The sequence below is a fragment of the Musca autumnalis genome, unplaced genomic scaffold, assembly GCF_047663935.1.
Source record: "Musca autumnalis isolate F117 unplaced genomic scaffold, ASM4766393v1 scaffold_1, whole genome shotgun sequence".
In the NCBI taxonomy this organism is placed as follows: Eukaryota; Metazoa; Arthropoda; class Insecta; order Diptera; family Muscidae; genus Musca; species Musca autumnalis.
The window spans coordinates 142,783,646-142,797,142 of record NW_027411644.1 but is presented as its reverse complement, the minus strand read 5'-3'; the positions used below and the strand labels follow the sequence as shown (position 1 = coordinate 142,797,142).

At 38.4% G+C, this 13,497-nt stretch overlaps 1 protein-coding gene across 2 annotated transcripts in view; it reads right to left on the bottom strand.

The window, feature by feature from the left end:
• The window catches only part of LOC141387172 (uncharacterized), a 141,951-nt gene that overhangs the window by 69,334 nt on the left and 59,120 nt on the right, over nt 1–13,497 (bottom strand). Inside the window, exons 3-4 of one of the 2 annotated variants that reach the window (XM_073956429.1) lie at nt 2,191–2,357; nt 1,437–2,127 (exon numbers count right to left, since the gene is read on the bottom strand). The exons of the other annotated variant lie outside the window; for it this stretch is intronic. Coding sequence (XP_073812530.1) covers nt 1,457–2,127; nt 2,191–2,357 — 838 coding nt within the window. The 3' untranslated portion in view covers nt 1,437–1,456. Of the gene's footprint in view, nt 1–1,436; nt 2,128–2,190; nt 2,358–13,497 lie in introns of those variants that run through there. 2 annotated transcript variants of the gene reach the window in all.

Genomic DNA, 13,497 nt, shown 5'->3' with positions numbered 1-13,497 from the left:
TTATAAAGAAATCAAAGGGAAATGGGTTCCCAAGTTATATATGAATCAGGTACATAGTAACTCGATTAGGAAAATTGAACATAAGAGTATTCCTGTGTATAATGTAGTCAAGAATGAAGTGAGGTTTCCAGTAGAATAGGGATTCAACAGGGAAATGTTGGAGAAACTACGGAAACAAAAATTGAAATCGCTCGAAAAAGAACGTACACGTCGTGCTGCTGATATTTCCAATATGGAAGCTGAATTACAACAGTGCCGTGATGAAATGGCACAACAGCTGCACGAATATCAAAATTTAACGGATATCAAGTATTCATTGGATTTCGAAGTTGCTGCCTACGAGAAAGTATTGTATGGCAGTGATAAGGATGACATCGACATTTCTGAATGTGAACCGAAGGCTACATTTCGAAGGTGCCCAATAAAGGTACCAATGAATGAATAGCCAAGCAAGACAGTGTTCAATGACGGACCTGCCCTAACTGTTTAAAGATTAGAATCTTTTAAGGCGGGGAGTATGGAGAATTTTGTAGATAAGATATGCGTTCTATAATTAAATATAAAGCAGAAAATAGAAAGCCCGTTTTCAGTGAAAGTTGTTTCACTTTTGGGTGAGCCCACTGGCGTTGGTTTTAATTTATGTATGTTATCGCCCTCGCGCAGTTGTGTGTGCAGTGTGAATATTAATCAATGTTCATCTATTTATGTCTATGCTAGATTATAAGTTTTCGTTGTAACCAAATTATATGTTATAAAGAGTCTCCCTTAAAGAACGCAACAGACAACATTTCGCGTCGTGTTTGTTTTTAGTTTTTCTAGTTTCCCAGGTTGCACTTTCTGATGCGGCGAGGAGTCCGTTGCGTCAGGGCTCCTTTATTATTTTGGTTTGCTTGTAAAGATCTACTTTACCTCCTATTCACAATCATGATAGAATTCTTTTGAAATTATGATAGAGAAATTCCCAGTTTTTAAGTCGATGAAAATTGCAATGATGTATGGATCTTGAAGTTTTTGTGCTATACCATTTTCATTGGTAGATATGGTAAAAATCGGTACGGTAAAAATCACTGAATACCAAAATTTTAATTTTCTGAAGAAACATGTACGTATGTATAAGTCTCCAATGCGGTCAGTCTGTCCATTATAAAATAGTGAACGTTTCCAGTAACGACGGTGTATGCACTTGCCATATCTCCGGTATGTTCTCATGTATATTAACTTATGTATATGTCCGAAGGGCCAAAAAATATATCGCAATCATATTATTGTAAATGAATTGCGTGAAAAAGAGATGTCCAGGGGTTGTGGTTTATCACATATACTACTATATTTGCATGTTAAAATATGGTAAACCTTGGCTTCAACGGATTTACATTTGAAAATAATTTTACTAATTTGGATACCTTTTTCACAATCGTATACTTTTCATCGTATTTGTTGTCTTTAAAGTTTGTATTTATACACGTATTTTTTGAAAACCTTTTGAACGTTTCAGCTTAGATAAATTAGTTTCTTCCGTACAAATTATTGGTAACCAATAATCAGCAGGGAATTTTAGATTTGCTACTTTAGAGGGTTTTGGAAACTCTTTATTGTGATATCTCGTAGCGAAGTCCGTTATATTTACTAATTGAATGGATTCACTAATAAGTGAATCCACAACATTCCATATATCGTTTGTATCTTCTTGAAAAGACGGTTGACCATAGTATTGAAACTTAGTAGATGTTTTCTGTAAGTAATCTAAGAAATCGGTATCATAATTTATATTCCATGATAACTCAGTAGGATTCAAAGTTTTTGCAAAACTAGTTTTAAACATAAAGTTAGTAACCCTTTCAGGTTTCTTTATCCTCATTGGCGGTAGGGTATCGCTGAGAAATGTTTTAATAGTTCCCGCGATTTCCTCATTATTAGGGAATTTCGAATTCTGCATTCGTATTGGTTTATGCAAAATTCGCTGCTCCGTCGATGAACAACATTTAAGTAGAATATGATCAGTACGAATTTGACCCATACACGCTTCTAAAAAAGCATCGCCAGGAAGCCTTGGAAGTAATGTTTGAGTTGACGCTGTTGACATTTTTACTTCCTCTGTCATTTGGGAAACGGAATATGTCAATACATCTGAAATGTATTACATATATTATATTTATATATCTACATATGTATATTACATGTACAACTTACATTCAGCAGAACCACTTCGCCGTTTAGCGTACGAGCCATCGGTTAAAATAGCCACTTCTTTTAGTAAAATAAGATCAGTTTGAGCTCCCAAACTGACTTCTTTAAGCAATTTCGAAGGAATGACATCCGTTTGTATTCCGACAGCAACTTTGGTTGTCCGCAAGCGCCTAAAATTTTTATAGTTTTATTATTATTTTTATTACAGCAAGAACAAATGCATAACAATTTATAAATCAGTACTGTAGTGCGATTCTGTAACTTTTTTTAATAACGAACCGACATCGATAGTTAACAAAAATATTCGGTTGAGTTAACGAATGTGCTATTCTGTAACTTAATGTTACCTATTGTAGAAATCGTTACCTCATACCGACGAATATCAGTGTGAAGAAAAATGTCAATTATTATATTTTAATATTAATTAAAATATATTTTGAAGCTGAAAACATTATTTCGTCGCGAATACAAAACATAAAGCGTTTAAGAAGGCAACAATTAAGATTTTTGAAGGAATGTGGCTCAAATGTGTGTCTTTTGGATGACTACGGATGCCAGTAACAAAACATTGCTTAAGATGTTTTTATTGTGTGTGTGATTTAAAAGTAATAAAAATGATAAAACCATCATTAATCTTTTTTAAAAGCGCAGTTGTATTTTTTTAATTAAAAGTTGGGATCATATTTTGGGTTGTGGCGCTCTGTATGGAAATTCAGAACAGTGTAAAAAGAGCTAGTTTCGCCATATGATGATTGAGCTTTGATATTTGACACGACTTAAGCCCCTTCAGTGATCGTGGATCCACGTTACCGTCATTTGAGTTTATATATTCACATATTCAATTCAGGGCCAACATTAAATTAAATTTCTCATAGCGGAGAGTATGAAAAGTTCGAAAATCCAAGCTTATACGCCATTTTTAGCATTCTGATTGTTAGTGATGCTGAGTTCAAATCTATAAGATTATCACAGAACAAAGTAGTTTATAGTAATACTATTCACGTGTTGGCCTCAATGCTAAATTAAAGCCAACGAAAGCCTCTTAGAAAGATAGTGTTAAAGACATTGGTATAGGTTTTACATAGCAGTACCACACTTGAGTTCTTTTGAAGCATTAGCTAACGTTTTTCCTCTTTAATTATTAAAACAAAGGTTAGCGCAGTCTTCATACCTAGGGTAGCATAGGGGCAGCTTCGCCACTGTTGCGCCTTCGCCAGCGCCGATTTAATTAATGCTACATAAAGGTGGTCCAAAGGAAAGTTATGGGTTAATCGATAAAATCGGCGCTGTCAAAAGCACAACAGTGGCGAAGCTGCCCCATGCTATTCTACACACTTAACACTGATGTAAATGCCTTAAGAAGATTTTTCTCAATAGGGCGGAATTTACCTTGTGTGCCCTCTTTATTATCTTCATATATGTTCATATAAAAACGCCGTTGTTAAATGAAATCATCAAAATACAGCAATAATGTACTGTCGTTAAGACTTAACGACTATTTTTTTTTTTTTGGTTGTTAACTTAACAATAATTTTCGGTAATTAACGACAAAATTTACCGACAAAAATCGTTAAAACTGGTTACAGAATAGCACTTACCGAATATCGTTAACTACCGACATTCGTTGTTAATTCTGTCGTTAAGGAGTTACATAATCGCACTACTGATTTGGTAAGGTGTGATTGTATTACGTCTGTAGATCTACCCACATATTGAGCTTGAGATAGCAGGCCAAACTATGTAAAAACATTATAGAAATTAATAATTGCTTTTGTCAAATGCAAGGCCCGTTAAACAGTTCCTACACCGATTGCATGCAAGTTTTCCATTGCAGTTATTTCTTTTATTTGTTTCACAACGACAGGAAATCATTCTGAAATAAGCTATTCTTCAGTATCGGAAAATTCTACATATGCCTTATACAAAATGTTAGCCAAATCGCGATATCTTAAGCGTTTATTTTATGTTAAATTACAATGATTGTTCAAAAAATTAAAATTGTAGCGGAACATTTGTTTTAAGTATAATTTATATTTGAATCCATTTATTGTAACGTATAGTTTAACGTAACTGTTTGCGCAAGGGTTTTGATTTTACCACTTTGTGTTAAATAAACAAAAGGTCCACTGCGATTTTAGTTTATGTTTTTTAAAATACTACTCTTTTATTTCACAAAGTCGTGGGGTAGATTACCCGGCCAGGCAACATCAAAATTTTCAACGGTGTCAAAATACCTCTCAGTAATGTTGGCGACATTTCCTTAGTATATCAGCCATGTAAAGCTTCTCGGTAAAGTGGTATCATAAAGGCCTGCTTGTCTGCTTCATATCTGACATAATAAAAATAAAAGAATGCCGAGCCTAGTTTGCCCTTTTTCTTCTTTATTCTATTATTTTTATTATGTCAGAAAGGAAGCAGGCAAGAAAGATAAGCAGACGAGCCTATTTATGTACCCAGGCCTTAAGGACCTAGGAACATAAAAAGCCTCACCTGTTTACCGGCGATAAAAAGTAGGTTCAATACCATTGAGCTAATATGAATCGGGGTGCCTTCATTCGACCCCGTGTAGGTCCAATTGAAGATTTTGATCGGAATTGAAGATTTTTAGAAGTCTGTCGGAAGACTTGCGGTGGAGATCTTTCAGTGGGGCGGCTTTGTCGTCGCTCGCCGCAGACTTGGCAGGATAATGTTGTTGGACATCGTACTCCAGTGTGCGAGCATGCTAAGCAGTTAAGGCAATATAAGTTTTCGCAGAAGACCTCGAAACGTTCATCAGGTCATAGACCAAGAAAGATTGGACATGTGTTTATAAAGTTTCCACGAGGAGACCCAACATTTTGTCCTGAAATCTCCAGAAAGTTTGTCAGCCATGACCGGCAAAGATTTTAGAGTTAACGAGGTACACGATATAAAGAATTTAGTGAGCAGTGGAATCAATTTAGTAATTGGACGTCGAATGACTCCAACTAATCAAGCATTTTGATCTGACCCTGGATGTAAATTAACAATTCGCCCAAACTTCCATTCACTTCCAGGGGAGCGGCTACCTTTTATAATTATGAGGTCATTTGGTCGTATATTGTCTTGTTACCGTTTCCAATGATTAGCTAAGGATATGTTTTCTTCAGTAATGTCCGTGAGAGGCCATTTGGACCGTCACTTGCCGGACAAAGAGGTTCAGAGTTTTGACAAGAATCTAGTCTAGTCAGAATGGTAGATTAATCCTTAAAAGTAAAGGTCATGTTGGGAACAACTTCTTTAAGATGCAAGGATTTTACACCCACAATCCGCCCATGTGAGTTCCACTCTAAATTCTGATGAAAATATTGTTGAGTGCGGGAGGTCTGTATAAGTCTGAAAAACTCTATTCGGTCCCTCCTGAGCATATATTCCGTTATGCGAGAACACTTTTGCGGGACATCCTCGCCTGTCAAAGAATCGTGAAAAGGTACCTAGGAAAGCTTGAGCTGAGAGGTCACTGCTTACTTCTAAGTGCACCGCCTTGGTGGAAAAGCATACGTAATCCTTGGTTACTAAGCATGCTCGTCCTGTAAAACTTCGAATTCTAAACGGTTGAGCAAAGTTCACTCCGGTATTCAAGAAAGGTCCAGTGAACTAGGTGCGTTCTGGAGGCAATGATAACATGATATAGTTTTGAGTATGCTTTTTATATAAGATTGATTTATGACCTACAATGACTTATGACCATAATAAGGGGTTTAAGTCAGTAGTTGACTTCCTCCATGTAAGGTAATTTTTAGGCGCATGCTCAAATATAAGGCGTGAAAGCTTGGCATAATGAGGTAACAGGATTGGATGTCTGTCATTCATATGGGAGAGTTACTGAGACATCCATTTGCTCTCATGATTCCATTAGTATCAATATAGGGATTCAATGTCAAAAGTAGACTCATTTGAGGAAGTTTTCGTCTTGGGATACTAAAGTATATTCTTCATGAAAATAGTGAGATTGAGTATGCACAATGACCTTGAATTTGCAAATTTTTACTTCTTCTGCAAGTACATCTTCAGAACGTACATGAGGTTGACGTCTTATTTGGTGTGCTATACGAATAGTCCTAGAAACATATGCAAAAGATCTATATGCCTTTGATATGGTTGAGAAACTTTTTAAGGAATCCGTTTCTATTATGTCTTCAATTGAGGGGACTATAAGTGTCTTACATGCTTTTGTTTCAATAGAGTGTGATCAACTTCTTAAGGCTGTTTCCAGCAAGTTCTTGGTTCTCGTAGCCATTGAGGTCCGTGCCACCATAAGTTATTGGTTTGTAGGTCTAGTTGGGATGTCAGATGAATCCACATGGCTCCAATTCGATGTTCCAACTTTGTCTATTATGTCAGATACACGATTACCAACGAAGGTGTTCGAGGCAGGCACATGGTGGTTTTCTAAGCAACTCCTTCCGGTACGTCCTCCGCAAAAGTTCGAAAATGTTCGGAAAATTTGTGCGCACGATAACTCTTGAAGGGAGTAACCGATTTGGTCCATACTTTGCACATCGTGAAATTTCTACCAAACATAGATAAGGTTCCAATGTGGACTCAATCGGTCCACGCCTTCGAGTACCTCCCACACTAAATTTCGGAAAAGTCTAGTTAAGGACCTGCTTTCGAATCGTTTTGATTTTTGTTGTAACAACTTGTATTCTCGGCCCCCAATTCGGCGGTACAAGTTTAATCAGGGGCAAGTCCATACTTCCTGAGAAAATAGTCTGAAATATGCAAAAGAAAAAACCTTTGACGCCGTGTGTAGTGGTTGGGGCGCAAGATTGCTCCCGGACGGATCTGCCGTTTCGGTCAAAAATATGGCCTTCGTATTATTTTGTGCAAACTTAGTTTAATTTCTAAGATAAGGTATATCGGTCCGCTCCTTCATGTACCTCCCCCACAAAAGTTCAAAAATGTTGGGAAAAATTGTGCGCACGATAACTAATGAAGGGAGTTACCGATTTGGTCGATACTTAACACATCCTAATATATCTACCAGATATAGATCAGGTTCGAATATGGACTGTATTTGCCCACTTCTTCGGGTACCTCCAACACAAAATTTCGAAAAAGTTCACTTTAATATCTGCTCTCGAATCACTTTGATTTTTGTTGAAACAACTTGCACTCAATGCCTCAGGTACGACGGTAAACGTTTTTTCAGGGGCAAGAACATATTTCTTGAGACAACAGCCCGAAATGTGTAAAAACCCCTATGGCACCATATGAAGTGGCTGGAGAGCACAATAAATCCCGAACTGATGAACCGATTTGGTATAAAATTTGTCCCTCGTCATATTTGTCCAAACATAGTTTAACTTCTAAAATAAAAAACTTCTATAATATATAATAGGCTTTGTAAGCTTTCTTTGTATTGATATTGAAAAAATAAAAAAAAAATGTAAAAAAATATTCCATATCGGTCCTCGCCTTAGGATACCTCCCCCACAAAAGTTAAAAATGTTTGTCCAAGTGCAGTTTAGGGTCTGTTCGGAGATCCTTTAAAAATTTATACCGATGATGTTCTTTGTGGTCCTGTTTACAGCCATATTATGTTTTCCGTGGACAAGTCCGCGCTTCCTGGCATACTGGTCCAACAGGTGTACGATAACCCACTGAAATGACTAGTGGGCGCGATATCTATCGAAAAGATATGACTCTTAAAATAAGATACACTTCCGTAATGCACTATGGTCCATTCCCTCCTCCGCAAAACTTTTCAACTTTAATCCTTATCCACATTTTTGTCGACAAGTTTAAATGCCCCAAAATTCTGAAAATACCCTAAATACATTCGATCTGTCCGTAGATGAAAGTTCCAATTCAGATAGGCTGAGGGTATATATCTGTCGGCAAAGCCGACTGATACTTTTTTACTTGTTATCAAGTATTTTCTCCATACGAAAAAAACTGTGCCATTGCAATATTTCGAGAATATCCAATTTGTTCATCTATTTTGAAAGGCAGGTCTACAATGTATCTGCCAGAGATTGTTGTTGAGTCAATAAGGAACAATGTGAGCATATCGGAACCGCAAAATCAAATATGTTTGGCCAAAGTGTGAATCAGCCAGTGGATGATATAATTCATCATAGTTATCGATGTCCATACTTCAATGGGGTGAAATGAATACGTCTAATTTAAAGTCAGTATTTAGCCGCGAGCGAAGTGTGAGATTGCAAGCTTGTGTTGATGATAAGGAACAATGTGAGCACATCGGAAGATGTTGATAATTACGCTATGTACACATATTTAAAAATGCATATAAATTATAATGGGTTTTTCAACTATATTTGCCTTAGGATTTATTTGAAAATTCCGATAATCTTCCTCAATAAGTAATATTTTATATGAATGTAGGTAAAGCAAAATCCGACCATTTATGTGGTAGATTCAAGAAAAATAAAAGAAGTTCCCGAAAGCTATAGCTGGTATTTTTTATATAATTTTATTGTAATTTTTAATAATAATAAATATTTGAAATAAATAAGTAAATAAATAAAAAAACACCTCTAATTTTTTTCAATATATTCAACTCTAGAATACATTCGAAAACTATTTATTTATTTCAAATATTTATTTAGCATTTATGAGCAATATTGTGATATAACTCACGAATTGTGTTTGTGTATTATACAAATTAAATGCTTTTGGATAAAATAAAATGTTTCTGGACTTGACAACAAATATTGCCCTTTAAAGATTATGAATAATTTAAATTTAAATCATTGTTTGTTAACAATGGGTTAACAGATCTTAGTCCTTAAAGGGTTAACCTCGTTTAGATCTGTCAACAGATTTCAACGAGTGGCGAATGGCGCTAAAGCCTCCACCTTCCTTCATGTTATGATCGTTGACACTTCACTTACTCTCGTCTCTTCTATCTCTCGATACGAAGCGCGCTCCCCCGCTATAGTGCAAACCAGGTGATCTGTCTTACCAACCCTTATATGCTGTTTATATTATACGGCGTTTAGATTATAGTTTTTTGCAGGGTTAACCTTCTTTATGAGGATTTATTTGAAGTATACACAATGGAAATGACATTTGAAACCCAGACCCACTGGGTTAACCCGGTTATATGTAAACGGCCTATTACAGCTTTTTGCAGGGTTAACCTTCTTTGAGAGGATTTGTTTGAAATATAAGCAATGGAATTGACATTTAAAACCCAGTCGGTTTGTTAAATCCGGTTATATATTATTATTATTATTATTATTATTATTATAATCATTCTTATTATTATTATTATTATTATCATTATTATTATTATTATTATTATTATTATTATTATTATTATTATTATTATTATTATTATTATTATTATTATCCTAGGGCTTCATGCTCAGAGCTACTATGGTGGGTCAGTCAGTGGCGGATAACTGAATGGCCTACATTTATGTAGGTTAGCTGCGAATTAAATAAGCAGTCCCAGACCATTGAGCGGCGATAACTGAGGATATGTTACAAATGAACATCAACGTCCGATAAGGCTTATCACGACATGGCGAACGGAAGCCGCCATCTAACTAAGCATCCACCCACACGGGGTGCTCTAGTGATAGAGCAAACAGGAGAGTGATGCCTCCGTGGTTCCCCTAATCAAAACAAAGGCACGCTGACAACATTGCTACGAATATGGAAAACGATCCGGATACATTACGACATGACTGCTTCGGGCCGGCAGGCACGGCATTCTGTTACCTCAGTAAGTGAGAGTGACATCTCACCGAAATGGCTTTCAGGCTAATGTCATGTCTGTCTTCCGTCCCAATAAAACCTTGGCTACGACTCAGAGAACGCTCCTTATCTTCGTCGTCATTAAATTGGCCTTGCAGGTTCAGTTGATTTAATCCTGATTAGTGTCCGACCTGGCTCTGAACACAAGTGCTCATAAGGCCTTGTGTCAACCCTCGCGAGGACCTCACTGCTCGCAAAGGCGCCCTCGCGGTCAAAGAAGGACAACTGCATAACGAGTAAGGATAACGGCTCTGAGTTGGGACCCACCAACCTAATGATGAATCTAGAAACCCCCAAAACCGCAGAAGAAGTAGAACTTGCGTTCCGCAAGAGTTCTAAAACCAGGCGCACACCAGTGAGCTCGCATGCAGTAGCAGTAGAAGCAGTGGAATGTTCACAGAGTCGCGAACAAACCCCGCAGCAAAACACAAGGCAGTACCACCAACAGCAGCAACCTATAACTCACCTAAACAGGAGTTCATCCTTCAGATGAGAGCATCAGAGGAGGAAGCCCTCGCAAAATGCCATATTGTGCTCCGGAAAATGAGAGAGGCAATTGGCAAACAACGGAACGTCAGCAGAGACGTCCAAAATGGAGTATCGGAACTAGACGAGCTCCTAGACGTAATCTCCAATTATCGACGAAATTGGAAAACAGCTGAAACAGAGCGACAATCGAGCAAGCCCAAAACAGCAGACGAGGTGTGTTTAATTACATCAACACCTCAAACGTCACAACACAAAAGAAGCGCGTCTAGCCCAGCTCAGACTAACCCAGGGAAGAAACATAAAAAGAAGGCAGCAGAAGCCCGCCAGGAAGTGGCACCGGTTATACCACAAACAGCAGAAAAGTCAAAATGGCAGACTGTAGTCAAAAAGAAGAAGAGACCAAAGAACCGCCCAGATGCTGTAATTATCAAACCTAGTGAAGGACACAACTATTCTGATGTTCTAAAAAATATCAGACAAAACGTGAAACCCGAGGAAGCTGACGTAGCAATACGATCCATCAGCAAAACCAAAACGGGGTCAATTCTTTTGGTGATGGAGAAAGGAGGAGAAAGAGAAAAGTTCTGCGAGGCTATAAAAGAATCTCTGAAGGAAGCAGCCACTGTAGAAGAAAGAACACCGAAGGCAATGATCGAGGTACAAAACATTGATACCGTGACCACTATTGAAGAGGTACAACTTGCCGTACACAAAGCCACACAAGTAGCTGTATCAGACATTGGAGTACATCTAACTCGCCCAAACTACCGAGAACAAAGACGCGCTTTCGTAACGATACTCGTGTATGAAGTCAACAAAATTCTGCAGAAAAAACGCCTAAAAATTGGCCTGACAGACTGCATTATAAAGTATAAGAAGAGACACATCGGTGCTATAGATGCTTTGGATCCGGTCATAAGCAATATGACTGCAAAGGACCTGACAGAAAGGGCATGGGACTATGCATCCAATGCGGAGAAAAAGGACACAAACGGAAAGAGTGTACAAATAAGATGAAATGCTGCATATGCGCCGAAGAAGGGAGAAGCAATGTATATCATTTGCCAGGCTCCAAAAGATGTCCGTCAAACACACAACAAACATTATGAAGATCCTTCAGCTTAACATGCACCGTGGGAAAGTAGCTGACACTATCTTGCCACAGATAGTTCATGAGCAGGAGGCCGATATAATGGGTATTAGTGAACAATATTCACGAAAAACAAATGGAATGTGGTTTGAAGATGAATCCAAAACCGCTGCAGTATGGATTCCCCTAGGAAAAACTGTGAAGCCAAAAAGTGATGGACAAGGAAATGGCTATGTGTGGATACAAGTCGATGACGTCACAATCATAAGCTGCTACCTCACCCCTAGCGACCCCATAGAAGAATTCCAGTCAAAACTAAACTCTATAGAAGATGTAACGAGGAACATTGATGGGAAAATAATTATGGCATGCGATTTCAATTCTCGCTCAGTCGAATGGGGCTCACAAGAAACAAACCCACGTGGTAGAAGAGTGATGAACATGATCGCCAGATTAGGGCTCGCAGTGGCGAACGTGGGATGCGTGCCAACTTTTAGACGGCCGGGCTGTACTGGCACTATACCAGACATTGCCTTAGTATCCGAAAACTTTGCAGACAGAGTCATCAATTGGAAGGTCCTTGAGACCTACACGGCAAGTGATCACCAATATATCTCCTACTCTATACAAACAGCAAGAACTACAACAACGCGGGCAAAACGAGAAGGTACCCGAAAATGGAACATTCAGCGTTTAGATAAGACCGCTCTTATTTCTGAAGTAGACAGGCAAAGCCAAACATCGCAGTCAAATGAAAGTGCGGCGGAAATTGTGAGCAGAACCATGGAGATTATAACCAAAAGATGTAATAAGTCAATGCCAAAAATAAAAGATATGGGCCCTGGGAGAAATCCGGTATATTGGTGGAATGACCAAGTTGATGAGCTGCGACGCAACTGCCTTAGGAAAAGGCGGAAATATACGAGAGCTAAACGCAGAGGTCCGGCAGAGGCGGAACATGCTCTGTATAAATACGCAAAGAAATCGCCATACAAGAGAGTAAAAAGAGCAAATGGGAAGAACTGAGAAACGATATAAACCGAGATCCATTCGGAATGGTATACAAACTGGTGATGAAGAAACTAGGTGCTCAATCCCCAATAGAAGTAATGGATGATGAAACAATGGGAAATATTGTGAACACACTGTTCCCTACACACCCACTCAGAGTAGAAGACTCAATTGATGAGCGCATAATCACTCCACCAATCTTTACTACAGAAGATCTGAAAACGGTACCTAGTAAATAGAAAAACAATAAAGCTCCTGGACCTGACGGAGTCCCAGCGGAAGTTCTCAAGGAGATAGCTGATGCACGCCCAAACATACTGCTGGACATGTATAACCACTGTTTACTAGAAGGTATATTTCCAAAACCGTGGAAACAGCAACAGCTTGTACTAATTAGTAACGGCAAAGGAGATCCAACAGCCCCATCTTCATACAGGCCATTATGTATGCTGAACACAGCTGGAAAACTTTATGAGAGGTTACTTAAACAGCGAATAGAAGATGCTATAAACCTGAAAGGCGGGCTTTCAGCCTGGCAACATGGTTTCAGACCTGGAAAATCCACCATTGGGGCAATAAAGGAACTGGTTGATGTGTTCGCCGCCGCCCAGCAGCGAAACAACTATAGTAGGCCTGTGGTTCTATTAGCCACCCTTGATGTTAAAAATGCATTTAACAGTCTTAGATGGAGAGACGTTATACACGCCATGGAGGCAAATTTTGATGTCCCAGCATACCTCATGAAAATAATCAGGAGCTATTTAAGCGAAAGAGTACTAATGTACAAAACCAGCGAAGGTAGACGCAATGTACAAATAACATCTGGCGCCGCACAGGGTTCTATCTTAGGCCCTGATCTTTGGAACATCAGTTATGATGCGATTCTCAAAATAAACATGCCTTAGAACACATTCCTAGTAGGGTACGCAGATGATATAGCCGCAGTTATCCAGGCCAGAAGCACAGATGAA